The sequence below is a fragment of the Cyberlindnera jadinii genome, assembly GCF_001661405.1.
Source record: "Cyberlindnera jadinii NRRL Y-1542 unplaced genomic scaffold CYBJAscaffold_16, whole genome shotgun sequence".
Classification (NCBI taxonomy): Eukaryota; Fungi; Ascomycota; class Saccharomycetes; order Phaffomycetales; family Wickerhamomycetaceae; genus Williopsis; species Williopsis jadinii.
This window is the reverse complement of record NW_017963667.1, coordinates 44,222-70,398: the sequence shown is the minus strand read 5'-3', so window position 1 is coordinate 70,398 and position 26,177 is coordinate 44,222. Positions and strand designations below refer to the sequence as shown.

General features: G+C 45.7%; 17 protein-coding genes across 17 annotated transcripts; 11 read left to right on the top strand and 6 right to left on the bottom strand.

Annotated features, from left to right (window-relative positions):
• Positions 1-348: 348 nt before the first annotated feature.
• SPN1 (transcription factor SPN1) lies at positions 349-1,152 on the top strand (the record flags this gene model as incomplete). The annotated part of the gene is made up of 1 exon (XM_020212063.1): positions 349-1,152. A coding segment is annotated over one exon (804 nt), but the record flags the coding sequence as incomplete, so codon positions are not given.
• A 192-nt stretch (positions 1,153-1,344) lies between these two features.
• On the bottom strand, positions 1,345-2,057 carry RPS23B (40S ribosomal protein uS12; the record flags this gene model as incomplete). The annotated part of the gene is made up of 2 exons (XM_020212990.1): positions 1,345-1,717; positions 1,993-2,057. The coding sequence occupies 2 exons, from the start codon at positions 2,055-2,057 to the stop codon at positions 1,345-1,347; spliced, it is 438 nt and encodes a 145-aa protein (XP_020068523.1).
• Positions 2,058-2,405: 348 nt separating this feature from the next.
• CYBJADRAFT_191865 (uncharacterized protein) lies at positions 2,406-3,764 on the top strand (the record flags this gene model as incomplete). Its single annotated transcript, XM_020217419.1, has 1 exon — positions 2,406-3,764. The coding sequence occupies one exon, from the start codon at positions 2,406-2,408 to the stop codon at positions 3,762-3,764; it is 1,359 nt and encodes a 452-aa protein (XP_020068522.1).
• Positions 3,765-3,826: 62 nt separating this feature from the next.
• On the bottom strand, positions 3,827-4,720 carry ANT1 (Ant1p; the record flags this gene model as incomplete). Its single annotated transcript, XM_020216643.1, has 1 exon — positions 3,827-4,720. The coding sequence occupies one exon, from the start codon at positions 4,718-4,720 to the stop codon at positions 3,827-3,829; it is 894 nt and encodes a 297-aa protein (XP_020068521.1).
• A 636-nt stretch (positions 4,721-5,356) lies between these two features.
• NAT3 (peptide alpha-N-acetyltransferase complex B subunit NAT3) lies at positions 5,357-5,920 on the bottom strand (the record flags this gene model as incomplete). Its single annotated transcript, XM_020213842.1, has 1 exon — positions 5,357-5,920. The coding sequence occupies one exon, from the start codon at positions 5,918-5,920 to the stop codon at positions 5,357-5,359; it is 564 nt and encodes a 187-aa protein (XP_020068520.1).
• Positions 5,921-6,080: 160 nt separating this feature from the next.
• HIS6 (1-(5-phosphoribosyl)-5- ((5-phosphoribosylamino)methylideneamino)imidazole-4-carboxamide isomerase HIS6) lies at positions 6,081-6,875 on the top strand (the record flags this gene model as incomplete). The annotated part of the gene is made up of 1 exon (XM_020216642.1): positions 6,081-6,875. One exon carries the CDS (start codon positions 6,081-6,083, stop codon positions 6,873-6,875), a length of 795 nt encoding a protein of 264 aa, XP_020068519.1.
• RPB3 (DNA-directed RNA polymerase II core subunit RPB3) lies at positions 6,704-7,933 on the bottom strand. Its single transcript, XM_020215727.1, has one exon. It carries the CDS (start codon positions 7,839-7,841, stop codon positions 6,900-6,902), a length of 942 nt encoding a protein of 313 aa, XP_020068518.1. The 5' UTR covers positions 7,842-7,933; the 3' UTR covers positions 6,704-6,899.
• Positions 7,934-8,005: 72 nt separating this feature from the next.
• On the top strand, positions 8,006-8,489 carry CYBJADRAFT_186591 (uncharacterized protein). The gene has a single exon (XM_020217224.1). It carries the CDS (start codon positions 8,086-8,088, stop codon positions 8,386-8,388), a length of 303 nt encoding a protein of 100 aa, XP_020068517.1. The 5' UTR covers positions 8,006-8,085; the 3' UTR covers positions 8,389-8,489.
• Positions 8,006-9,172, bottom strand: SCD6 (Scd6p; the record flags this gene model as incomplete). Its single annotated transcript, XM_020217223.1, has 2 exons — positions 8,006-9,058; positions 9,120-9,172. 2 exons carry the CDS (start codon positions 9,170-9,172, stop codon positions 8,473-8,475), a joined length of 639 nt encoding a protein of 212 aa, XP_020068516.1. The 3' UTR covers positions 8,006-8,472.
• A 190-nt stretch (positions 9,173-9,362) lies between these two features.
• FAF1 (Faf1p) lies at positions 9,363-10,658 on the top strand. Its single transcript, XM_020215726.1, has one exon. The coding sequence runs from the start codon at positions 9,431-9,433 to the stop codon at positions 10,385-10,387; it is 957 nt and encodes a 318-aa protein (XP_020068515.1). The 5' UTR covers positions 9,363-9,430; the 3' UTR covers positions 10,388-10,658.
• Positions 10,659-13,478: 2,820 nt separating this feature from the next.
• On the top strand, positions 13,479-15,125 carry PHO4 (phosphate-sensing transcription factor PHO4; the record flags this gene model as incomplete). Its single annotated transcript, XM_020216641.1, has 1 exon — positions 13,479-15,125. The coding sequence occupies one exon, from the start codon at positions 13,479-13,481 to the stop codon at positions 15,123-15,125; it is 1,647 nt and encodes a 548-aa protein (XP_020068514.1).
• Positions 15,126-15,644: 519 nt separating this feature from the next.
• Positions 15,645-16,957, top strand: CYBJADRAFT_191857 (60S ribosomal protein eL8; the record flags this gene model as incomplete). Its single annotated transcript, XM_020217418.1, has 2 exons — positions 15,645-15,650; positions 16,128-16,957. 2 exons carry the CDS (start codon positions 15,645-15,647, stop codon positions 16,902-16,904), a joined length of 783 nt encoding a protein of 260 aa, XP_020068513.1. The 3' UTR covers positions 16,905-16,957.
• A 567-nt stretch (positions 16,958-17,524) lies between these two features.
• QCR6 (ubiquinol--cytochrome-c reductase subunit 6) lies at positions 17,525-17,743 on the top strand (the record flags this gene model as incomplete). The annotated part of the gene is made up of 1 exon (XM_020212073.2): positions 17,525-17,743. A coding segment is annotated over one exon (219 nt), but the record flags the coding sequence as incomplete, so codon positions are not given.
• Positions 17,744-18,866: 1,123 nt separating this feature from the next.
• On the top strand, positions 18,867-19,055 carry RPL29 (60S ribosomal protein eL29; the record flags this gene model as incomplete). Its single annotated transcript, XM_020212989.1, has 1 exon — positions 18,867-19,055. One exon carries the CDS (start codon positions 18,867-18,869, stop codon positions 19,053-19,055), a length of 189 nt encoding a protein of 62 aa, XP_020068511.1.
• Positions 19,056-19,413: 358 nt separating this feature from the next.
• On the top strand, positions 19,414-20,623 carry RRT5 (Rrt5p). The gene has a single exon (XM_020215725.1). The coding sequence runs from the start codon at positions 19,687-19,689 to the stop codon at positions 20,509-20,511; it is 825 nt and encodes a 274-aa protein (XP_020068510.1). The 5' UTR covers positions 19,414-19,686; the 3' UTR covers positions 20,512-20,623.
• Positions 20,624-20,979: 356 nt separating this feature from the next.
• Positions 20,980-22,220, top strand: CYBJADRAFT_195141 (60S ribosomal protein uL2; the record flags this gene model as incomplete). Its single annotated transcript, XM_020217544.1, has 2 exons — positions 20,980-20,983; positions 21,339-22,220. The coding sequence occupies 2 exons, from the start codon at positions 20,980-20,982 to the stop codon at positions 22,097-22,099; spliced, it is 765 nt and encodes a 254-aa protein (XP_020068509.1). The 3' UTR covers positions 22,100-22,220.
• Positions 22,221-22,238: 18 nt separating this feature from the next.
• On the bottom strand, positions 22,239-24,003 carry CYBJADRAFT_169325 (MFS general substrate transporter). Its single transcript, XM_020215724.1, has one exon. It carries the CDS (start codon positions 23,799-23,801, stop codon positions 22,266-22,268), a length of 1,536 nt encoding a protein of 511 aa, XP_020068508.1. The 5' UTR covers positions 23,802-24,003; the 3' UTR covers positions 22,239-22,265.
• Positions 24,004-26,177: the final 2,174 nt, after the last annotated feature.

Below are 26,177 nucleotides of genomic sequence, written 5' to 3'. Positions count from 1 at the left end.
CAACCAGTTGAGGAGCAGCCAGTTGAGGAGCAGCCAGTTGAGGAGGCTGGCGAAGCTGGTGAAGCTGAAGATCCTGAGAAGGGTGAAACTACCGAGACTGCTGGGGAAGAACAACAGCAAGCGCCAGAGGGAGCACAAGAAGACAACGAGGAAGAGGACAACCTCTCAGACGTTGACGAGAACGACACGTTTCTCGACTACACAGAGCTGTCAAAGCTGAAAGCGAGCAGACGTAAGACCGAGGCCTCACAGACAGGGCCTTTGAGGAAACAGAGAGACGTGGAAGACGATTTCGAAGAGAGGGAGGCCGCTCTTCCTCATCAAACGCTGGATGAGTCCACAAAGAGGCGCGAGGAACTCGAAGAGAAGTTTGAAAGGGCGCTGAAGAGACCGAAGATCAGTCGTAGAAAAGACGAGCACGACCTGACCAACGACGACGATGAGATGATTCAGATTCTAAAACAACAGATGGACGCGGCGGCAAAGAAGGACGCCGAGCTCATCGAGAACGGCTCAGGTATCGCAATCAACAAGGTGAAGCTGTTGCCAAAAGTGCGCGATGTGTTGAGTAAGGTGAACTTGGCGGAAGTTATCCTGGATAACAATCTGCTCGCCGAGGTTAGACAGTGGTTGGAACCATTGCCTGATGCGTCGCTGCCTTCTTACGAGATCCAAAAGACGTTGTTTACCGCGTTGCTGAAGTTGCCAATCAACACAAACCATCTGAGAGAATCGGGTATCGGTAAGATCTTGTTGTTCTATCAGAAGTCAAAAAGAGTTGAGCCAAAGATCAAAAGAGTGGCTGATAAGTTGATTTCTGATTGGACAAGACCTATCATTGGTGCAAGTGATAACTATAGGGACAAGAGAATCCACGGGGTTGATTTTGATGCCCGCAGACTGAAACTAAAGGCAAATAAGCCTCACAAGTTGACTGCCGAGGAGAAGCGTAAACGTGAAGCTGACAAGACCATCTACGAACAACAGGCTGCTAGAAGAAACAGAGCAGCTGCACCAGCACCAACAGTTACTGATTACAGATTTGCACCAAGGTCCAATGTTGACAAGTCTCAACAATCCATTGCCACCGCAGGTGTTGGCTCGTCGCTGAACAGAGACGACCAGTTCAAGAGAATCAACCAGAAATTATCAGGTAGAAAGGGAACTTCAAAGAGAGGAGGAATCAGTATCGAAGGCAGAGGTTTAGGTATTTAGAAACCCAAAGTCAAACAAAGCAAGCAAAACCTACTAATTACTTCAAAAGTAAAAGATAATTAACTCATGTATGTATAAAATATACAAAATTTCATCACATAAGAAAAGAGAAAGTTGGTGCGAACAGGATCATGATCTTGGTTTCTCCTTCTTCTCCTTCCACAAGGCCAACAAGGAGACACCAGAAACCTTGACGACTTTGAATCTGACACCTGGGATATCACCCTTAGCCTTACCCTTTCTACCGAAACCAGCAAGCAAAACTTCATCGTTCTCATCGACGAAGTTCAAACAACCATCGTTTGGAACGAAAGCAGTAACTCTCTTACCGTTCTTGATCAATTGAACTCTGACACACTTTCTGATAGCAGAGTTTGGTTGCTTGGACTCAATACCAATCTTTTCCAAGACGATACCCTTAGCGTGAGAAGAACCACCGAATGGAGAGGACTTGAAAGCAGTTCCCAACAATCTCTTCTTGTAAGATTGTTCAGCCCAACGGCTATAATACGGTTGTTAGTATGTCTGATCAAGCGTACTTTTGAGAACTGTATAGATTGATTGGATGGGATGAGCAAGAGCAGCAAAGCTGGAGCTTCAATCACACTGCCCATGCTCAAAGTATTGGGCTCATATATCGCCTTCTTCGTGCACATTGTCCACTTGTTCTATGGATGACTATCACAACCCTCCCCATCTCTTGCAACTCTTGATGCCATCCCTCACATCACCAACCAATCAACCACAACGTATCTTCCTCAGTGTCGATAAACTCACTTGTTTCTTCTGTGGACTCTCAACTTTCTAGCGGAGTTCAAACCTCTTGGCTTACCCTTACCCATCTTGTTGTTGTATTCGTCTTAATATTTCAAGAAGAGGTAAAGTGAGTTGGTTTGGTTTTGATGAAAAAAAGACTTTTCACACAAAGAAGCCCAGTGAGAGAATCCCAACGCAGCCGGGCAACACACACAGCGAGGCGGAAAAAAAAGCACCGCGCACACACAAAAACTGATTATATAATCAAACACCCGGACACACGAAAAGCAGGGCTCCAGATGCAGTGTCACGTGAAAATAACACCTTTAGGGCTACAAACACGCATCATCTCTTATCACCAGGGCACTTTGGGCAATATACATCTTGGAAAGATTATCAGACTGAGCCGACACAGGCAACGGTGGGAAAGGAGAATGTCGACCTTAACTGACCCGCTGATTGCAGACTACCTTCGCCGTAATGGGTTTACAGACACACTGAGGTCATTCGAATCGCACGTTGGTGTACAACCTCGTATAAACTACGAGAAGCTGGAAGACATTATCCATGATCGAACTGCCTATATGGACAGAGGAACCGATGGGTTGGTTGATTCCGGTGCTAATATCAACAACAAGTCGGAGAACTCGCATCTGTTCAATAAATGGAGCGGGATTGAGCTACACAGCCTGAAGGAGATTAATCATGGAAGTCTATTCATCGATATGTCTCTCGGTAGGTATGGCAATCGACAAGTTGTGTTCTTGTCAGCCAGTGATAAGTCCATCTGCATCTATGACGTCTCAAAGGGCCAAATAACAAATAGATTCACCGAATTGTCCAATACGGTAACGAAATGTTGCTATCCTATTAATGACCAAGGGTTAGTGTCGTTGTGCGGGATGGACGGTGTCATGAGACTGGTACAATTGTGCGATGAACCAAGAGTGATAACCAGCTGCCAACTGCACAACAGACTGATTACAGACTTTGAGGTGTTTGTTCTCAAAGGTGTCAAATATATCGTTTCAATTGGCTGGGATAAGTACGTCAAGGTTCACAAATTGGTTGATGAGGATACCAAGGTTGAATTTGTCTCTCAGTTTGAACTGTTGACGAATGCAACAAGTGTCAAGGCGTGCCAAACACCAAGTGGCCATTTACTCGTGCTAGTGACTAGAATGGATTCGTCGTTGGTTTCCATTCTAACCCCTTTCCTGGGGAATGAGCTTCGGGAAATCTCCAGGATATCTTTGAACGATGCACAGTTCTCAACACATGCCTTCACAGCAATGTCCATGGACTTGAGCTTTAACAACAATGATTCGATCTGCAATGATGATTCGAAGATCGTTGTGAGCACATCTGATGTGCCATATATGAGACTCATAGTTGCTAAATTCCCCACAGATCTGGATAAGAGAATTGAGCAACAGTTACCCACAATTGGGGACTTGAGCCTGGAGAGAACTACGGAGAGCTCGCAATCACTGATCAGTGTCATTGACAGGGACGTTGTACTGTTAAACCTCAGCACAAATGCTCCACAGGATAAGCTTAGCCAGAGCAAGATTCAATACTCCAACGAGGATAAAGGCGTGTGGATCTTTAGTGAGTGTGGTGAGGTTCTCGCTATTGATCTCTACACGGGCGATAACGTGTGTATCAAGAAGAGTTTCCAGCTCCAACGGATCAAATGTGCCATTGCGTTTGTCTGTCCGGACGGTTGTGAACGTCTACTGATTGCACAGGCAGACAAGTCGTTAGTCGTTGTTGACTCTACAAATCAATAGTGTGCAACATGCGCATATTGAGTAATAACAATAGAAAAACGTCTATAACCATAAACAAAGATTCATTTGACTTGACGTCTTGCTCTAAGCAATGCAAATAACGACTTCATAGCCAAGGTGATTTCATCTTTGAACATAAAGACAAACCCTTGCACCAGCACTCCCTTCAACAGCTGTGGCTTGAGGCCTTTCCACAGCGAGGTCCAGCCTTCATTGACAACCAGGTATCTCAAGATTGACTGGAACGATCTCATATCTTTGTTGTTTGGGTCGTCATTCTTCTGTAGCATAACCTTTGAGATGATCAAAGGCTGTGTTATGATGGTGGCCAGCATCTTGGAGACCACACCAAGGGCAAAGTTCTCATGAGGATGGAGGAACTTTTGATTAGGGAACAGGATCGCCTTCAGTCTCTCAAAGGATGCATACGTTATAGATGGGTTTATCGTCAACACGAGACTCACTTTCAACCCTCTCCACAAGCCGGTGATGCCATCCTCTTTCAAGATGTTTTTCGTTGTCTGGACGATGGAATGGTTCTTCTCAGGGTTCACCTGCTGGCGTGTTGAGATAACGCTGATTGGATTCGTAAACAGCTGGCCCAAGGCTGCTGCAACGATCCCCAGCAACAGCTCCTCCGGCGTTGTGTTAGCAATGACTCGTCTGTAGCGTGACAGCTTCAAACGATACCACAGCTTACGAACCCACGAGTACCAGTAGAAGTAGGTGAAGCTCTGGACTGCGGACGACAGCAACGATGAGCTGAGACCCTTGTACCAACTCTTGAGGCCCTTCTTCTTATAGAGCGAGACCAGACAGTCCAATGCATTTTTGTACTCGGACTCGGACTTGGTCTGGGTCTGGATAACGGTTTTCGCTAGGTCCAAAGGATAAACAATGGTGTTGGCCACGATCGAGGCAGATGCACCGTACACAGCGTTCTCCAGTGATGACATTTGTCTCGGCTTGTATCTCCTTCTTTTTCTTAGTCTATTGGGTAATCTTGGGGAGTTTTCCTTCTTAAAAAAAGGACAAATCAATTGATCTTTATATGGAGCCGGGAGGAGGGACTGAAGCACACAGGATGGTCTGGATTGAAGTACAGCTGGGTTATTACGTTTAACGGCCCCCTGCACATTACGTCGTTTTATGGGGGAAAAAGCCTAATTTTCATGGTTTTCTTTTTGCTCTTCTATCTGTTTGTCTCTGGAGGTTGTCCTGCGCTTGTTTTCCCCACAGTTTTCGACAACCACGCGAGGGGTGATCGCAGCGCGAGCAGGTCTCATGGTGCCGAGGCCCTGCCATCACGGTTAAGGGGATGCGCTAATTTACCGAAGAGATAAGTAACGGGATCCACCGCCTATTTCCAGAGTAACAGCGTAGTCATCACGGTAGGTGTGGGACTCGCACTGAGAATGGCAACTGGGGGGGGGACACATACGTAACTGGCGGGAGAGGAAATGTCTTTTTTAAAACGATACATATGCTTCGAGTTAATGTGGCGGCAGGGGACGATGATGTGAGACTTTGTCCAATTAATTTGTTGGGACAATTCGCAGTGTGTCCGACCTGGTCTCACAGTGCAGAAAGCACTAAAACGTCACATCGTGTGGTAAACACCTGTGTTCCCGACCATCTGGTCTCGTACTTCTTCCTTTGTCCCTCGCCATGCCTTTACGCATGTCGAAGGCATCCTTATCGTCGTTCACCATCTTGGTGTTTGGCACCCAACTACCATTACCGTAATAACCAACAACACGTCTATATACAGAATATCCCAGCTTCTCGTACATCCCGATGGCCAGTGAATTGGTCACCTTGACGAAGAGATCGATGAAGTTTGTCTCGTGAGGAGGGGCATCGGTGATGTACTCAAGATTATCACACAGGAACGAGGCCAGCCCTAGTCGTCTGTAGTGAACATTCACCGTCACAGCGGTGATGTGGGTGTGCCATAGATCACCTTTACCCTCTGTCTTTCCCATCATGTATCCGCTGTTCACGTCACCAACCTCCACGCTCTTGAAGAATAACGAAGGCCATGTCGTTAGGTATTCGAGGTAGAAACCAATGTTGAAGTTCTCAGTCAGTGGATCAAGGTTGACTGCATTCAGGTCAAATAGATCAGTGGCCTGGAAAGGTCTCAGGGATGTCATTTGTGTCAGGCTTCGATCCTCTGTCCCTTGTCCTGTGTCCCTGGCCCTATGTCCCTTATGCTTTGTCTTTTTTAGTCGTGGAAAAACTGGCGGAAAAAAAACTGATATTGGAAACCCATACACCACTAGTACAACATCACAACACTGCAACAGCGCTACAATGACTCGCTTCAGAGGCTGTATTGATATCCACTCTGGCCAGGTTAAGCAGATTGTTGGTGGTACATTATCTGGTGATGACGTCCAAAGAGATGAAGCGTTGACCACGAATTTCGTCTCGAGTCTTCCGTCGTCTCACTACGCATCTCTGTACAAGGACAACAACGTTAGAGGGACACATGTCATTAAGCTCGGGTCCAATGAAGCCAACGACAACACTGCTAAGGAGGCGCTGAAGACATGGCCAAATGCTCTGCAGATTGGCGGTGGCATCAACTTGGAGAACGCACAGTACTGGATAGATCAGGGTGCTTCGCACGTCATCGTCACTAGCTGGCTATTCCCTAACGGTGAGTTTGATCTGTCTAGGCTACAACAACTCTCTGAGACCATTGGAAAGGATAGACTCGTTGTTGACCTGAGCTGTAAGAGACAGATCAAGAACGACAAGGTTTCGTGGGTCGTTGCCATCAACAAATGGCAAACATTGACGGACTTCCAGCTCTCAAAGGAGACATTTCAAGAGTTATCACAATACTGTGATGAATTTTTGGTCCATGCCGCAGACGTCGAGGGCCTATGCCAAGGCATAGACGAGGAGCTCGTTGTGAAGCTGGCTGAGTGGTGTAATATACCAATCACATATGCTGGAGGTGCGAAGGACGTTGCCGATCTCAGAAGAGTTCAAGAACTCAGCCAGGGGAAAGTCGACCTCACATATGGCAGTGCTCTTGATATATTTGGTGGAAAGCTAGTTAGATTTAAAGACTGTGTTGATTGGAACAGTCAACATTGATTTCAACGTATATACATCCGCATATTAGTACTGATACTGTCCGTATTGAGACCCGTACTGCTGACCATACTGTGAAGCCCCATATTGTGATTGACCATATCCGGTGTTGCCACCACCATAACCTGTAAAGCCACCGTTTGTTTGTCCATGAGCTCCATAACCAGTACGGGATCCATCAGCAATCTTGTTCAGCTCTGAAACGATACCGGCAATCTTTTTCTGCAAGACATCAATACCACGCGCAACAACCTCATTTGGTGGTAGCGAGCCAACAGTCTCAACGTTTATATAGAACTTATCCGGTTCAGCTCTGTAATCAAACTCGTCATCCTTTGAAGGTGGATCTTCGAATCCACAGTTCTCAGATTTTGGCCATTCGGCGTCGGCATCCACTTCATACCAGTAGTCTGTGTGTTTGAGCTTATTCCATGGATCGTACTCGAACCCAATGGCTGCACATGGGGACCATTTGGCGTGTTCCTTTGAGATACCCTTCTTTGCAATACAACGTACCTTCAACTGTTGGTCTTGTCTCAGTCTACAGATCAGAACACCATTGTGTGCTTGGTCAACAATGATAGGCGTACCAATGTTCAAGTTTTGATTGGAACTGACAATGTTCAAGTCCTTGGAATACACCGATAGCGTTTCTTCTTCGGCACGCACGTCCAAGCTCAGTTCAACAGAACAACGGTTGCAATAGTCGTCACAGGTGCAGTCCCTGGAGTACTCCAACTTATCAACATCGAGACTCTGTAAGGGTATAAGACCCAGTCTATGTGCTATGAATTCATCGGCCAACACCGAGGAGTTGAGCTCAATCTCAACGCTATCGATGGCCAATGTTGGGATCTCTGCAATCATTGTTCTTCTCAACGAGTTCGCAAGCGCAAGATCAACATCTGCTAATACGAAGTCAACGGAGTCTTCATCTATATGTCTAATGGTGATCTTTGGTTCTGTCATTTGTCCCGTGGTCTCTGGTGTTAGTCCCTTTCCTGCGAGCCAGAGGGTCTGATGTCGTGAAACGTAATGTTTTGTTTTTAATTTGTCTCGAGAAAAATTGTCCACATTTTTTTCTTGGAGAACTTGTCCGAAACGCTCAGCACCGCGAAATAATGATGGAATATATCTCATTCACCCCAATAGCCGCTGATTACCAAGGACAAGGGACGGCCCAAAGACGAAGTACAACGGTAACACACAAGACATGTCCAAGATCCCGATTCCTGATTTACGGTTTGAGTCCTCATTCAGAAAGTCTCTGAACACCGAGTACTCTAAGGCTGGCATCAATGCATCCACAGAGTCCGTGGACCGCTATACAAACGCAATGGTGATCACAAAAGTCATAATGAGGGACTTGATCTTCATGCCACTCATACAAGGCTTCATATTTTCATCGCTAATGATACTGGCTAGACCATGGCTGGTCAAAGTCGCACGCAATGGAAGACAATTTGGTGTTGCGTTCTTCCAATCCTTAGGGCTTAGACCCAAACCCTTAGCCTGAGACTATGTATTAGTCCTGCCGACACGCCCAGTACATGTCTACACCTTTTGTTGATGAATTTTATAATGGATACGTTTTTACATTTCAAGACCAATCGGCACGACGGTTGTAGTTCCCATTGGCGTTACCACGGCCCCTACCTCTGTATCTATGGCCGTTGTTGTAGCCTCTCTGCGGTCTCTGTTCAGTGGCACTGTTTGATATGTTGTCGAAAAACGACTTCTTCTTATCATAAGCAGGCGCCTCATCGGGATCAGCCTGAGGTCTTTGTAGGTCATTATCTGTGCCTTCACTACTAGGTTGTGTTTGTCTGATATCAGCCTTGGAGAAGTCAAAATTGGCATCTGGCACTGCGCCGCTAAAGGCATCCGACTGTTTCACGCGTCTTGGTGGCGGTCTTCTTGGTGGGATCTCGATGTCTGATCCATCGTGCAATGTCTTTGATTCCTCTTCCCTCTTTGGTTCTTCAGTTTCTTGTTTTGGTTCATCTTCCAGCACGCTCAGGTCCTGGACATCACTGCCTCTAAACACCACAACAGGGTACACTTCTTCGCTTGGTGGTATTTCCTTTGACGGGTCGCCGAGTCTTCCCTCTGTTCCAAACGGTCTGACGTTCTTCAAAGTGACAGTGGCTTCTTCACCGTTCACATCGGCGAGAACTCCAACATAGCTTAATCATACAGAGTTAGTAGCAGACCGATGAAGCTTTAGAAGGGAAGCAAGTAACCTACCGGATTCCCTTTGAGGTGATCAGAGAGATGGTTCTTCCAATGTACTGGGACATCCTTTTATGGTCTAGTTTTTGGCGGTTTAGAGAAAGAGTAGACTCGATGACGTTGGTGGAGGAGGTCCTAGTCTCTTTTGTCCTTGTCCATTTTCACGTTGTAATATGATCACATTGATGGTCGCGAAATTTCCCCATTACGTTTCAGGACATGGCGGACAGGGAAAATTTTGTGAGTGTGATGAGATGAGCTTTTCGAAGCTCTCAAGAGGAAGAAGAAGGGGGTAGAGGAACCAGGCTGAAGTGGGACTGAACACCATGATGGATTACGCAAAGCAGATGGAGGCTCAGCGAAGAGCTTTTGAAGCACAGTTCGGCTCGCTAGAGGAAATGGGGTTTGAAGACAAGACAAAAGCTGTTGAAGAGAGCGAAAGCGATGCTGATGGTGTTTCTGATAGTAATGATGAGAACGAGAATGCCAGTGACGAAGATGAGGATGAGTTTCACGAGGATATGATTGACAGAGTGGATGATGAACAATCAGATAGTGATTATGAGGAGGAGATTGCTATACAGACGCCTCAACCCACGGTGATCAAGTTTAGAGACACGACGAGGGAATATACAGGTGTTAGCAAAGAGGATCAAAAATTGCTGAAATCAGGGAAGGCTACGATAAAGAAGAAGGCACCAATCACAACAAATACACCAAAGACAAAGGAAGATACCGAGGACTTGAAAAATGACTTGGAACTACAGAGATTTCTATCGGAGTCCAATATCTTGCAACAGCACCAAAAGTATTCAGGTGCAGATTTACTCTCTACAACGTTGGAAGGCACAGGAACAGATTCACTCGTTGGTAAAGTGAGAAGGCACGCTCTCAAATCAAGAATTGACGGTCTCAGTGAACAAACCAGCCATGGTAAGAATAGATCCAAATTGGAAAAGATGCCGATGTCCATGCGCAAAGGTATGGTTGAATCCTACAAGAAGAAAGTTGCCAAATTCGAGCAAGAAGCCAAAGACGGAGGGATTATTCTTGCAAAAGTGTCCAAGGGACAACTCAGAGATATTGGCAAGAAAGTCACTATACATGAGCGTATTGGTAAGCTGGATAAGTCTAAGCTGAAGAGCCAATACAGAAAGAAAGGTCTGAAGATCAACAGTGTCGGAAGAAACACCAGAAACGGGTTAATTATTAGCCAAAAGGACATTGACCGTATCAACGGTACTGGCCAAACCAAAGGAAAGAAACACGGAAAGAGACGTTGAATGTGATGATGCTGTGCACTTTCCAGCTCTCAACTCACTAATGACATCACCAAAATTGACCAATATATTGGTGGTGGATGTGTTATGTAATTTTACACGGTGCTCAGTGATAGGATCCTAACATTCGGTATACATCCTGTTTTACACCAGCTGTACATACATCTGAAGAGCTGATGAGCATCACAAGGGACCTAATTCATAAAAGTACGAGATTTTAGAACTTGCCAACCACTCTTCTGTAAAGGCTGTACAAATAGGATGTATTTCTGGCCTAGTTTGCTTCCAAATAGTTCAAGCCATGACTTGTATAAGCGCATAGACATGGAAAGCCAAGTGTTATGTGTCAGTATGCACAGCCGGTATTAGGTGCTTATCAACCTACACTCCAGTTTCTACACACTACGCAGTACACATAGACGACAACAACGACTCAGACCGTTACTGAGTACCTCTGGAGATGCCGTATGGCGTGGTGAAACACACAGCAGCTGGCTTACTTGTCTGAGCCATGACGACGAGCTATAGGCTGCCTTCAGTTTATGTCGATTCCCAACGGTTATGCATGAAATGCCTTAGATGCGCTTTAGCACCTTATCCTTGAACTCGTCGCTCATCTGTTCAAGCCCTCATACCGTCTGTCCTTCCGTTTTGTAGAGATATGTATAACCACAGGCAAAACCACATACGTATAGGCCTTGTGTGAGACTTTTGTCAATTGTGCACACGACCTTATACATCCACTTGCCTGGTTGATGTTACCGGTTGGCGACGCAAGCACTTGCACGTATGTACGCGTGTGTTCGCTACAGCGCTGTTCATAAGAAGCGCAGACTTCCCACACACAACCAATCGAGGGAGTCAGGCTTGACTCTGCGTGGTGCTTTGTGAAGAGGAAACGTCGTGTGACCTACAGGTAGCTGTTCGAAGGCGTTGTGGTGCCCCATGGCCCATTTTGCCAATCTGTTAAGAGAAAAAAGCCGTTGGACAGGAATGCGTCTCGGGACAAACGTTGTATGTAGGAGGAGCTGCACGGTGAAGATCTGAAACCATCCGCAAATTGTGTTGTTTGAAGCTGATGTGAAGAGCACACCAGTGTGATTCATCAACGGGCCATTGCAGTTGTGCAATGTAGGATTTGGCAACTGTCAATCAGCCGTCAAATATTTGCTTGTGTGTGTGTGTGTGTCACATCTCGCCATGCTGCTTGGCTGGAGATGTATACAGTCAGAGTGTGATGCAGTCCAAGCTGTGAAACGGCTCATATCCATCAAACCAGCTGTGCACATCTCTCACAGGCGAAGAGGACGAGAGAGCGTGTGTGTGTGTGTGTGTGCACATGCATAGTCCCTAGAGACCGAGGACAGGGCAGAAAGCTTAGACGAGTTTGTTATGGTGATTCCCATGGCGTCTTAGGGGACTTTTGTACAGTTCTCCATCCGCAACAAAGAAGCACCGTTGTTAGCCCATGTCCCACAGGCTGAGACTCGCATTGTATATAATTACAAGCAGACAGAATACAAATGTCCGGACATGGCTAAGGTCTAGGTCATGTCCACGGAATAGCCCACCTTAGTCACATGGTGTTTCTCCTCGCTCGCTGGAGCACACAGCGTCCCAAGGGCCCACCTCGCCCTCTGCTGATCTGCCATCACCTCTCCCTCCACCAGCCGGAAGCGCTCCACCCTCAAGCGACCACACACTTGTCCCTCATAGGACTTTGGCTATGCGACCAGCGTGCGCGTGCGCGCACTGGTCCAAGTGCGCAGGCCCACGTGGGCCCTCGCTCTTTCCCCAAAATGGCAACCGGGTTTAGCCTGTCAGCTCAGACTACAACGACGATCTCATTGGAGCACCGCTTCACTCCAACCCAGTCGCATCCGTACAAAGCCTCAATTGGACATTCATCATACAAGTCGGACGTTTCATTTCGTTTCATTTCTTTTTTTTTTTTACTCTACCTCTCTCTTTGCTGATTCGCTACGCCGGTGAATGATCAGTTGGTGTTGATCTCCGGCGACCAGCCTGTGAGGGTGCGATTAGCCCATTTCCTCTTTTGTCCCTGGCTTCCCTTTCGCTTGCTGCCTACAACCGCGCTCTCTCCCTCTGCCTAATTACGAAATCCTGCCTACCATCCTCCTGCCCCCAGCCGGGTGTTTCCCTTCTGGCTCGTTTTTCATTTCCCACTGGGCCTGCACTTTGGACCGATCTCAAATTACCGGGTTACCTGTTTCGACGTGCTGCCCTCCTCTCTCCCTCCCTCCCCTGTGTAGGCACATACGTACGTGCGTACGTACGTAGCTGTGTGTATATACATGTGTGTGTCTCTACATTGTAAATATTGCAAATAATTAACAGACAGATCCTCTTTATTGGAAACGTCCCCCCAAATTCGCTCCCTCTCTCTTTTTCACTCTTGTCTTCCCACCTTATAAATTTTCACTTTCTCTTTGGTATACACCACTACGCCTACAACGCTCTGGAATATTGGCATCGCTATACCTACAACCCCGTCTCCACCTCGTTGTTGTTATTATTAGTCGTTGCTTTCTCTCTTTCTTTGGCATAGAACGACCGTCGGAGTGTACTTTTCTGCGTATCCACTCAACGGCATTCATTACTGAGCATCCAGCGAAAGGAGAAGACACTACTTTTCACCTCCTGTCCCTCCTGCTTACGAAAACGGGCTGTGATCGATCCGTCCAATTATCGTCACAAGAGTGCTACTGAAGGACTTTTCCCCCCTCCCCTTTGGCCAGGCAGCAAGCGATTCTTTCCAACGGGCTTACTGAGAACACTCTCGCTAGGCGCTGAAAGGTTTTAGAAGGAGGAGCCCACTGAAGAACTTCACCAGCAGAGAGAGCCCCTGTCCTGAGAGCTCCGTCCACAAGGAAAAAGGCATTTCTGTCCAGGCTCGGTTCGCCTTCACTACAGTTGAGTCTTTTCATCACAACAGCTTAGCAACTCCCTTGCAGGTGACGAGTAGTTGAGAATAAGACACAGATAACCACACCCTGGTTGCAAACTACACATGGACTCAAATTGGATGTTTGAGCATGGCTCTCATCACAGCACCGTGATGGAGTCTCCCCACATGGAAGGATGGGTACAGCAACAGCAGCAACAGCAGCAGCATGCTTCTTCGATGTCGCCTATGCACCAGCAAGTCCATCTAAATCAACAACAACAGAAATGTTCACAATCACAGGGAGGGTCGAACTACAACTCCCCCTCTATGAACATCATGAGTCCCGCATTCAACAACACTGCTTCGAACCACCACACCCCAATAAACGATGGCTCTGTGGGACAAATCGAACACAGCAACGGCGTGGACGGTGATCATACGCCAGGGAACACACACTTTAGTGATTACCTCAACGGAGATTTGGATGATGGTTCCCACCATTTTGCCATGATGGACGAGCCGTCAACGGCCAAGGATGATTGGACCGACATTGCAAACTTGCACGAGTTGAACGATATCGATATGAACTTCTTCCCTGATGATCTCGCCACTCAGCAGCAGCAGATCAATGGATCAAAGACCAAGCATGAGTCCATCCCGATCCATGAGAAGGTCAGTGACCATGTACCGCCAACGCCAACGAGCTTTGAAGTAGCGTCATATGCTAACCCACATTTCATGGAGTCGTTTGATTCTCCAATGCTGGATCATCAGGGGAGTGCGTCTATTAGAACAGATGTCGTGTTCACACCTTTGGTGTCACCAGCAGTGACGCCCATGGATTCGATTATGAACAACAATCAGAATAAACAGGTTGGCTTCTTTTCTCCCTTGACATCTCCTGCTTTGGAGGCCAAATCTCCAAGGAGGTTGAAGAAGACATCAAGTAATGACGAACAGCAACAGTCACAGTCACAACAGAAGAAGAAATATACAAAGAGGAAGACACCAGGCTCAACTCCGATTGTCGGTCCAACCATTCCTGGAAGAATAGCTAAACAGTCGCCTATCATCAAGGCACGTCGTTCGACAAGCTACACATCTGCCTTGACTCAGAAACAACAACAACAGCAGCAGCAGCAGCAACAACATCAACAACAACATCAACAGCAGCAAGCACAGCAACAGCAACAGCAAATACAACAACAGCAAGTACAACAGGAGTTTTTACCACCTTCTGAGAAGTCAATGGCTCCACCAAAGAGCAGAAATAGAACAAAATCTGGCTCCCAACCTGCGACACCTGCAACGTTGATGAACTTCAAACTTGAGAAGAATGGAACTTCGAGGTCACCCGTAATTTTACCCTCCAACGGCAACACTACACATGCCTCTGCGACTCCAACTGCAAACACTTCGAGAAGCTCCTCCACTTCAACGATAAAGCAAACCCAACAGGTGGTTGCGCCTACTAGTTCGACTCGTACCGGCTCCGAAGAAGAAGATACAGTACTGAACCCGGGACAGGGTGGTGACGGAGGCTCCACAGGTGGTGATTCAAATTCGAAAAAGGCATCGCATAAACTTGCCGAACAAGGTCGTCGTAACAGAATGAACCAGGCCATCATTGATCTGGGCTCTCTAATTCCTGAATCTCTACAAGCTACTGTTGCCATACCGAGTAAGGCAACTACGGTGGAACTGGCAAGTGAATACATCAAGTCTCTGATTGGTGAAATTGACATGCTAAGGGAACGAATCAAGTCACAGGGCAGTGACATCATGAGTAACGACAGTATATCTCCCTTGGAGACTACTCAACATTCAAGTTAGCACCATTCAGATCTTTCCTCCCATGTCCCCATTCCTCTCTTTAGATGAGAGATGACAACGAACAAAGCCACACCGTTAATATACAAACAGAGAAGAAGTACAAGATAAACAGAAGGGTGTGATCTTTCGTTTCAACTGTTTTTTATGATATATGTTTCTTTTATACCATCGTTACGCACACTGATATATAGTTTTCCTTTGAAAAGAACAAGAAGTGCTCCTAATCAATTGCTCTACTGTGTAACCGAAGTGCTACAACAGTACAATGCATTGTCTCGTGTAAATATCTTGCCTCCATGGCCAAATTATGTCTTTATACCATTTAAAGCGTATAACAATTTGCACGGTTACCCTGGACACCGTTGTTGTGGAAACAACATCCGAACACCACACTATGCTCCCACGCGGACGCACTGAAAATTTTTCCAACAAGCTGAAAAAGCTTTTTTTTTTCACACTTTCTCTTCTTCCAACCTGAATAGTTCAAAACAACAATCACAGAATTGAATAAAACTAACAATGGCTGTAAGTTGCTTGGTTTGAATCACCTTCATTAAGACATTATGGAGCTCCTTGAAATACACAGTTCTTACCTGTGGAGAAATAATAGGAGTGTTGACGATGTCACTTATATGGGAGTCTTTGCTTCCTCTGTCCGTATGAGAAGTATGGGCATGGAGTGGGGCTCTCGAATCTCTAATAGATGGAGCTTGCCTTGTGAATCGGCCAAACCATGAGACATCCGCCGTTAATGGTGATGTTGCTGACGGTTATCGATGCACGCCTATAGGCTCTCCCGCTCATTACTAGAGTTTCACGCTCTTTTAGGAGCAAACATCAGATATCACTACTCTTTTCCGTATTATGATCCAAACAGGCTGTTTACCTCCTTCTGTATTGAAGGAGTTACTAGAGATTATGTTATTTCATTGGAGAAATTTAAGATGTTCGCATTCTTGTTTTCGATTCCAATAAATACTAACTCCATGACCCTTATAACAGCCATCAAAGAAAGTTGCTCCATCCCCATTCGCCTCCAAGGGTGCTTCCAAGTCTAAGGCCCCAAAGAACCCATTGGCTGAGGCTAAGCCATTGAAGTTCGGTATCGGTCAAGCTATCCAACCAAAGAGAAACTTGTCCAGATTCGTCAAGTGGCCAGAGTACGTTCGTCTCCAAAGACAAAGAAAGGTTTTGTCCTTGAGATTGAAGGTTCCACCAGCTATTGCCCAATTCCAACACACTTTGGACAGAAACACCGCTGCTGAGGCTTTCAAGTTGTTCAACAAGTACAGACCAGAGACCAAGGCTGAGAAGAAGGAGCGTTTGACCAAGGAGGCTGCTGCCATCGCTGAAGGTAAGACCAGACAAGAGGCCTCCGAGAAGCCATACCTTGTCAAGTTTGGTTTGAACCACGTTGTCTCCTTGATTGAGAACAAGAAGGCTAAGCTCGTGTTGATTGCCAACGATGTCGACCCAATTGAGTTGGTGATCTTCTTGCCAGCTTTGTGCCGTAAGATGGGTGTTCCATACGCCATCATCAAGGGCAAGGCCCGTTTGGGAACCCTGGTTCACCAGAAGACCTCTGCTGTTGCTGCCTTGACCGAGGTTAGAGCTGAAGACGAGTCTGCTCTTGCCACTCTGGTCTCCACCATCAACTCCAACTTCGCCGAGAAGTACGAGGAGAACAGAAAGCACTGGGGTGGTGGTATCTTGGGTGCTAAGTCCCAAGCCAAGGCCGACAAGAAGGCTAAGTACGCTGCTGCTGCCGAGAAGAAGTGATGCTTCGCAACGGGCTTTGTATATGGATATGTATATTAGGTGGGTATAACGATAATACGCAAAAGGGTTTTAATTCTGATGAAAATGTGTCGTAGATGAACTCGCTGTGGATACTACCATAGTAATAATATCACTCGGGCAACGTAAATACTTTCGTTGCTGTGGTTGAAAATTAACGTTGCCGTAGTTATCAGGTAACCGTAGTGAAGATGAAAATTCGCGAAACGCTGCTCTGTGCTTCTTTTCTCCTCTGACGTTTTCTGGCCAATTGGAGCGCTGGGAATGAAGTTGACGTCTTTGGCGCGGGAAAACACAATTTAGCTGGGAGAAATTTACTACGGTGGTGTGTCCCTTTTCTGGTGAGGAAATCTCGGTGTGAGCAGCGGTTTTGCGAAATTTTGTGCAAGAGGAGTGAAAACAACCTTCCATTACACTTTACACGGAACACAACCACTTTTTAAAAGACACCAACAATGCTTGCCACACTTGCTGAAGCCCTTGAAGAGTTGAAGGAGGCCTTTGTGCCAACTGTTGCTAAGGCTGAGACTGAAGAGGAGGAGGAAGAAGAAGAAGAGGAGGAAGAAGAGGATGAGGATGAGGACGAGGAGGAAGGTTCTGCTGACCCATTGGACAAGCTGAGAGACGAGTGTGCCACTCTTCCAGCTATCAAGCCATACGTCCATCACTATGCCGAGTGTGTTGAGAGAGTGACAAAGGCTCAGGAGTCTGATGACTACGACCAACTCGAGTACAAGGAGGACTGTGTTGAGGAGTTCTTCCACTTGCAACACCACATTAACGACTGTGTTCAACCAAGACTCTTTGCAAAGTTGAAATAAGCACCACATTGTCAGTTTTATTGCTTCAAGTATTTGCATTTCTGTTAACATTCTCTTTTTTTACTTCCCCTAAAACAAACAACACAAGACAATTTACTTATAACTCTTTCTTTTTGAACAATGGTGGAAAGGATGTCACTTTTCCTCATGGCCGGGGCGCATGGATTATACAACCACTTCAATGGTCCTAGCTAATGAATTGTGGTGTGTGTTGTACATGACACATATTGCAGAGGTGATTCTTTCCGTCCATTAGAAAAAAATACAGACAAATAGCGTTCCAACAATGTACATATTCGGGTTTGAACTCGTTTGATGGTTTCAATATCAGAATGAGAATTTGGATCTACACTAACGCTGGACTCGTTGTTTATAAAATTGTTTAGAAAGGTTTTCACATTGAGTATGTGTAATCAGTTATAAGTCTCATAACCTATGATTTTGAAAGAAAACCGTGGGGAGTGGTGTAGTTTGTGTAGATGTTTACCTTGAAGGTGTTTTTGAGCCGCTGTGCCTTGTGGTTCTCCGATAAAGTGTTGATCCAGACAAGCCCTATTTCGTGGAATGAGACGTCTCACGTGATGTTGTAAAACCCTAATGTTCATTTTGAAAGTCACAAATTCATCCAGACACACAATGGTGTTTTTTCTGAGACGCAAACAACAGCGGTGAAAAATTCGCGAGGAATGTCGCCGGTACGGCCACATGTCGTAGTTAGCGTCCAGAGGTGGGAAAAAGAACAAAAGTTAACGAACGCTTCACACTGTTAAATGTTGAATTGAAAGGATCATATCCAACTTTGAGCAAGTAAGTGTTGATCAAGAGAGGCAAAGCGTGATATGTTTGAAACGGAGAGGACGTAGGAAATGTGTTATTGAGCTCTGTAAAGAGGTAGCGGCATATGAAGAGTACATGGAGGAAGGAGCTAAAGTGGGAGGAACTTTTCAATAGAGCTAATCTTACACTGTGTTATAGAAGCAAAGGTCTCTACATGATAATGAATCAAGTCTCAGATGAGGATTCTGAATTCTGAGAGGTTGGATATTTCAAAATGCTACGTCCTTCTCAAACTACATCCCTCGCTAAGGTTGAGTTACACATATACTAACAGACGTGAACAGCAATGGCTAAGTCAAAAAACCACACAGCACACAACCAAACTAGAAAGGCTCACCGTAACGGTATCAAGAAGCCACAAACCCACAAGTACCCATCCTTGAAGGGTGTTGACCCAAAGTTCCGTCGTAACCACAGACACGCTCTTCACGGTACCGCCAAGGCTTTGGCTGCTGCTCGTGCTGAGAAGAAGTAAATTCATTGAGCATTGATATGGTATGAATTGGTTTCTTTTTAAGTGTTTTTTCTACAGTTGTTATGTTGGAGGAGGTGTGTGATGAGTCAGGGGGAATGGAGTTATCACTCTGTTATTTCAACGGAGAAGGTAGCTTTAATCCCTTGGGCTCATCTTCAGAGCTAATACATTGATGCAATCTTGTTAAACGGTGAAGCTCTAGTGTATATCATAATGGTTTTAAAGAACAAGGATAAAATCGATCTTTTGTTAGCGGAACATTCACCCTGGTGTAGAGATGTTTTCTTTCCCTCCTTTTGGCGCTTGTGTTTACATTTTGGTTTTTGTTGATTGTTGTTTTTGTGTCACGGCGGCTAATGGAGGGGGCGTATAAATAGCGATGTGTAGATGTTAGTGTTGGTGTTTCATTGTTTACATGGATATCCCACCCGCCAGTTTGAGAAGTTGATCTATTAACAAGTTCAAGATGCCTGACGAACCCACCGAAGAGAAGTCCGCACAAGCTGTAGAGGTCAATGATTCGAGACTTTACATTAGCAATGTCAGTTACCACACGACAGAGTCCGATCTTTCGGAGTTGGTTAAGAGCTTTAAAGTGTAAAATAGATACGTCCAGTCCCCCACATTTGGTATGCTCTTATCAAAGCGGTTCTTGTGTACTAACAAAAGTGCCAACAGCAATTCCATCTTAGTTCCTAGTCATACCGTTAGAGGGTTCCACTCTTACAAACAGAGATCATTGGGGATCGCCTATATCGATTTTGAGAATGGGGAAGAGGCGTCAATTGCTATGGAGTTACTCAATGGTTTGGATTTGAACGGACGACCACTTAGGGCGAAGAAGTTCATCCTGTACAGCCCTGGTATTAAACGAGTGAATTCTAAGCCAAAAGGTCGTGATAAGCGATCCAAAGCTAAAAGCATTGTACTCTCTTCGCTTGATGAAGAAGATTTGAATGAGAAGGAAAAAGTTATAAACACACCGAATACTGGAGATGCTAACAACGAGGATAGATCTAACGGGTCAAGCTCCAGAAAAAAATCAAAACCCGTATCTGACACTACAGTGTACATTGGCCGACTCTCTTCCAAAATTACAGATGGTGATCTTCGTGAGTACTTTCACGATTACGTACCAACTGAAGTTTATATCTTCAAGACCCGTTCGCCAAAGCATCATAGATCTTTGTTCGGGGCGTCTAACTCAGCTTTGATCACGTTAAGCGTAGATCATTCCGTGACAAAGGCATTGGAGGAGTTGAAAGATGTCAAATTGAAAGGTAAGCGTGTTTATTTACAGCACGCTTATATTTCAAAGATTGAAGAGGTTAAAAATGCTGTACGTGCAAAAGCCCTGAGGTGGGATCTAGAGAACTCTTCACCAACAGATGATGGTGCTCAAGAGGCTGCTCAAGAGGCTGCTCAAGAGGTTGCTCAAGAGGTTCCTCAAGAGTGAGAATCCCTAACCTCTATGTTTCTTAGTATTCACAATGAAAACACCCAAGAATAGCTAACACTGAAATGAATACTTCAACCAGCTCTTTCCTGCATTTCTTTATAGCTTTGAACAATCAACGTTTATCAACATGAAAGGTGATTGTATGACACTGATGCACGTTGAAGCTTCCTGATTAAACCTGACACAAACAACAGATCTGCACGTACCAGACGTGCCCTGAAGGGGAAGAACCCGTGCTGAGATTTACCCGTGTGCTTGAAATTTTCACTACTATTATGGTGGTGTAGGGATGTTACTTGGAAACTTGAGAAAAAAGCAGTCCCAAAAACTCGAAAAAAGAGTCGCGGACTCAGCGTCTGTTGCGTGGGCTCTCGGTGTGTGCCTGTGGAAAATTGAAAAAGTGTTTAAACCATCAAACCCACTCACAACTGAAGAAGAGGAAATCACCAAGCAAGACTATCAACAATGGGTATGTGAATTCGTATGAGACGTAGAGAAGAGCAAGAGAGAAGATAAGAGCAGAAGAGGATCAGTCTAAAGGTTATGATCATGTGTGTGGTTGTTTCCTAAGGAACAGCATAGCAAGACATTTATGTTTTATGAAAGATTTTCTTTTAGTTCTTGAAGTTATGGGGATGATCAAGTTAATGGAGCAGGTCATCGAGCATGATCAGGACAGTATAGAGGGAATACTCCAGGCTTGTGGAGACTCATCAACTGTTTTGCCTGCGCATCCACACCTCTGTCTTTTTTTCACCATCAGATCTCACGCTACTACTACTACTATAGTGCGATTATTGAAGTACTAACAAAGATTTCTACAGGTAGAGTTATTCGTAACCAAAGAAAGGGTGCTGGTTCTATCTTCGTCTCTCACACCAGATTGAGACAAGGTGCTGCTAAGCTCAGAACCTTGGATTATGCTGAGCGTCACGGTTACATCCGTGGTGTTGTCAAGCAAATTGTCCACGATGCTGGTCGTGGTGCTCCATTGGCCAAGGTTGTCTTCCGTGACCCATACAAATACAAATTGCGTGAGGAGACCTTCATCGCCAACGAAGGTGTCTACACTGGTCAATTCATTTACGCCGGTAAGAAGGCCTCTTTGAACGTTGGTAACATCTTGCCATTGGGTTCCGTCCCAGAAGGTACCATCGTTTCTAACGTTGAGGAGAAGCCAGGTGACAGAGGTGCTTTGGGTAGAACCTCTGGTAACTACGTCATTGTCATTGGTCACAACCCAGATGAGAACAAGACCAGAGTGAAATTGCCATCTGGTGCTAAGAAGGTGTTGTCCTCCGATGCCAGAGGTGTCATTGGTGTTGTTGCCGGTGGTGGTCGTGTTGACAAGCCATTGTTGAAGGCTGGTCGTGCTTTCCACAAGTACAGAGTTAAGAGAAACTCTTGGCCAAAGACTCGTGGTGTTGCCATGAACCCAGTTGATCACCCTCACGGTGGTGGTAACCATCAACATATTGGTAAGGCCTCTACCATCTCTAGAGGTGCTGTTCCAGGTCAAAAGGCTGGTTTGATCGCCGCCAGAAGAACTGGTTTGTTGCGTGGTACCCAAAAGACCCAAGACTAAGTTATGTCTTGACATGTTTTGTTAGTTTAATGAAAGATATCATCAAGTTTAAGGGTTTTTATGTGCTAGTTTTGAAAAATCATAATGTACGGTAGTCATTTTTAGAAGGAGATTAAGCCGTAGAGATTGATGACGAATACCCTCGTTGCAGTTATTTTATGTACATTTAGACTTCTTCAACCTCATCATCAACAGGCAGGGAGATGTGGTTACGAATACCTGGGACGAAGCTCAACGCGAGGTGAATCTTGTTACCAACGTACAGCGTTGCAACCAGCAGCAAGATGTTGAAACCAGCAAGGATGATGAACGGTGCTCCCATCCAGTAGTCAGCTGAGAATCCTCCAACCTTTGAGATCAGAAGGATACCCATACCACCGCATAAACTGTACACACCTGAAATGGCACCGTTATGAGCACGGTGCTCATCAGTACACAGTGACATTGAAGTGATGATGTGACCAATCTGTGCAGCTCCAAAGAAGCAGACCATCACAATTGCAGCTACACTTCTTGGGTTAGAGGCGAATGCAAGGCCAAACGATGAGATGATACCGAACACAGTGGTGAGGATCATGGAGTTCTTGCGTCCAAACTTATCACAGATGTATCCATATACCGGGGCCAAGATCAATGCCACAGTGTGTGTGATACCCGTTAGGATGGCAGCCTGTATATAAGCCTCTCTACAGTGCTCACCGTTACCAACAGAGCAAATTCCCTTCTTGTAGTAGTACTTGTTGACGTACAATGGGATGAACACCGACGTGGCAACCGTTGTGGAGCGAGCAAGGAACCCACCAAAGTACGCAAGAGCAATCTTCTTGTTTCTTGCCTCTGCGAACCCCAATTGTAGCAACTGGAAGTATCCCTTCTCCTCATCCTCTCTGGCAAGTGCCTGTTCTTCCTCTTCCAATGCCTCAAGGACATCATCGTACGGGGTCAGGTATTTGGATAACAATGGCACTCTGAACTTCTTCTTCGAGAACAGGCCATATGCCAGTGCTGCAGAAGAGAATACAGCAACGACACCGACAATCACGTAGGAGTGTTTCAGGGCCTGTTTTGGGGGCTCAATGTTACCCAGCTTTGCTGGCAGAGGTAGATATACGCCTACTGAGAACACTGCACCCAATCCAGTAGCAATTCCAATAACAGAGGTCAACTTACCGTTTCTCTTCGAAGCTGGGTCGTCAGCAAAGTCATTATGTTGGTTGGGGGTTTCTTCAGCTTCACCACCACCTTGCTCCAAGATCTGGACAGGAGTCTTCCACTGGAACAAGGACTTCAGATCGAACCCAGAAGAGCTCAGCTCGGCAAGCATCGCAGTCATCATGGAGGCAGCAGCGGTGGCTGCGAATGCAAAGAACAATCTCAAGATGAGGAGGTCTGGGTAGACAGTCTTAGCCAGAGTGTACAGCATCAGAGAGATACCAATGGCAAACACACCGGCAGAGGAGATGTATTTGGCCCCAACTTTATCACTCAGGGCACCCAGGAATGGACTCACGGCCATTGAGACCAATTCATCCGCAACACCCAAGGTGCCGATATAATCCCCAATCTTGTCAGTGACACCAAGGACATCAGTGAGGAAGAAGGGTTGCGTTGACGTGAGAAACACAACGAACGAGATGGTGGAGAAGCATGCAAACGCAAATGCCAGAAAGTTCAGTCTCGTGTACTTTGGCGCAGATGGCATCGTTATAGTGCTCAGTTAATTCTGCGTAACAAGACTCGCCGCTGTTGGTGCAAAAGACTTAAACGTTGAAGAGTCAAAGGGGAAAGGATCTTTTCAAATTGTCCCAATTTCCCGAGCCGCAATGCCTGATGTAATTACCTATCTCCAATGGGGCAGAAGAGAGGTTACAGGAGCCCAGATGCACTTCATTTGCTTAATTTTGACACCCCAGAAGCCCTGTTAAACCACCGTGCAAAGGGTACATCGTATCGGAGAACGCAACGGGTAAAATCGATAAGGCCGAAAAAGCCGATGGTGCTGCGCCTACCATGCGTCGTGGCCGTAACACTTGTGGAACCCTGTTGTCGTGGAAACGCAAACACCTTCATCTGTTGTTGTGTTGTTTCTGCTTAACATCCAAACACCCACACAAAGACGCGTGTTTGTTGCTTCCCAAACAACCCATTTTTGTAGCTCGAGAGAAAAATAAACAAATAAACAAACAAACAAACAAAGCAGTGTCGTTAGCCGCCACGAGAGAACCACAACTTCACAACCAAACATGCACGTTGAAGAACTCATCATCGATGGCTTCAAGTCGTACGCGACGAGAACTGTCATTTCCGGGTGGGATCCGCAGTTCAACTCCATCACTGGGTTAAACGGTTCCGGTAAATCGAACATTCTTGACGCCATCTGCTTCGTGCTTGGTATCTCGTCGATGGCTACTGTGAGGGCGTCGAACTTGCAAGACTTGATCTACAAGAGAGGACAGGCAGGTGTGACGAAGGCGAGTGTCACCATTGTTTTCGACAACACTGATGCGTCCAAGTCGCCCATCGGGTTTGAGACGGTTCCTAAGATCTCTGTGACCAGACAGATCGTTCTAGGCGGTACCAGCAAATACCTGATCAACGGCCATAGAGCACAGCAGCAAGCTGTGCTGCACTTGTTCCAGTCTGTTCAGTTGAACATCAATAACCCGAACTTTTTGATTATGCAAGGAAAGATCACAAAGGTGTTGAACATGAAGCCTGCGGAGATCTTGTCGTTGATTGAAGAGGCTGCTGGCACAAAGATGTTCGAGGATCGTAAGGACAAGGCTGAAAAGACCATGGCGAAGAAGGAGACTAAGCTTCAAGAGATCCGAGCACTCTTGGCGGAGGAGATTGAGCCAAAGTTGGACAAGTTGAGGAATGAAAAGAGAACTTTCCTCGAGTTTCAACAAACGCAGTCAGACTTGGAGAAACTCTCGCGTGTGGTGAACGCGCACGATTTTGCCAAGTTGTCAAAACGTCACCATGGACTAAAGCAACAATTCGATTCGCAACTCACCTCTTTGAAAAACGGTGATAATGAGATTGCTAGGTTGGAGAATGAAATAGCACATTTGACTGAGGATTTGGACAAGATCAAAGAGGAGAGGGAGAAATATGCAACCAAGGGTAACAAGTTGAAAGAGTTGGAAAAGAAGTATTCTGAGCTGTCAAAATCCCTTGCCAGACTAAACACTTCCAAGGGACTCAACATTGAAAGTTTGAGCGATGAGGAAAATAGAAAGGCGAATATCGTTGAACAGATCAAGAAGTTTGAAGCTGATTTGGACCGCAATAAATCACGTCATAAGAAACTCGAGGAAGAGTACAACGCTAAAAAATCCGAGCTTGATGACCTCAAATCAAAATTCTCTAAGAAGGAAGAGTTGCTTTCAACTTTAACTACAGGTATCTCTTCGAAGGGCCAATCTGGAGGTGGTTATTCTGCACATCTTCAGGAGGAGAAGCAAAAATTGTCAAATACCAACGTGTCCATTGAACAGTTGAAACTTAAGTTAAACCACTTACAAGCTGAAAACAAATCCAATGAGCCAAAACTGACAGAGGCCAAACGTGAGTATGAAGTGCTCGTCCAAAAACTCGAGTCGCTTAAATCGAAGAGAGAAAGTTTAGAACAGAAGTTACAAAGCTTGGGTTTTGATCCTCAAAGACAAAGGGAATTGAAAGAGCGTGAAACGCAAATTAACAGGGAGTTACACAAGATTACAGGCGATGTGAATTTCCTCAAGAGAAAGGTTGCAAATTTGGAGTTTACATACTCTAAACCAAGTGCGAACTTTAACGATTCATCTGTTAAAGGTGTTGTGGCACAATTATTCCGTATAGATGAAAACAACATGGAATATTCCACTGCGTTGGAAGTTGCTGCTGGTGGTAGACTATACAACGTTGTTGTGGATAACGAGAATACCGCCTCACAACTACTAGAAAGAGGACAATTGAGAAGACGTGTTACGATCATTCCATTAAACAAAATTGCTGCTCGCACATTAGCTGAGAAGCAGGTTCATGTCGCCAAGGAACTGTGTCCAGGTAAGGTCGAACTGGCATTAAACTTGAT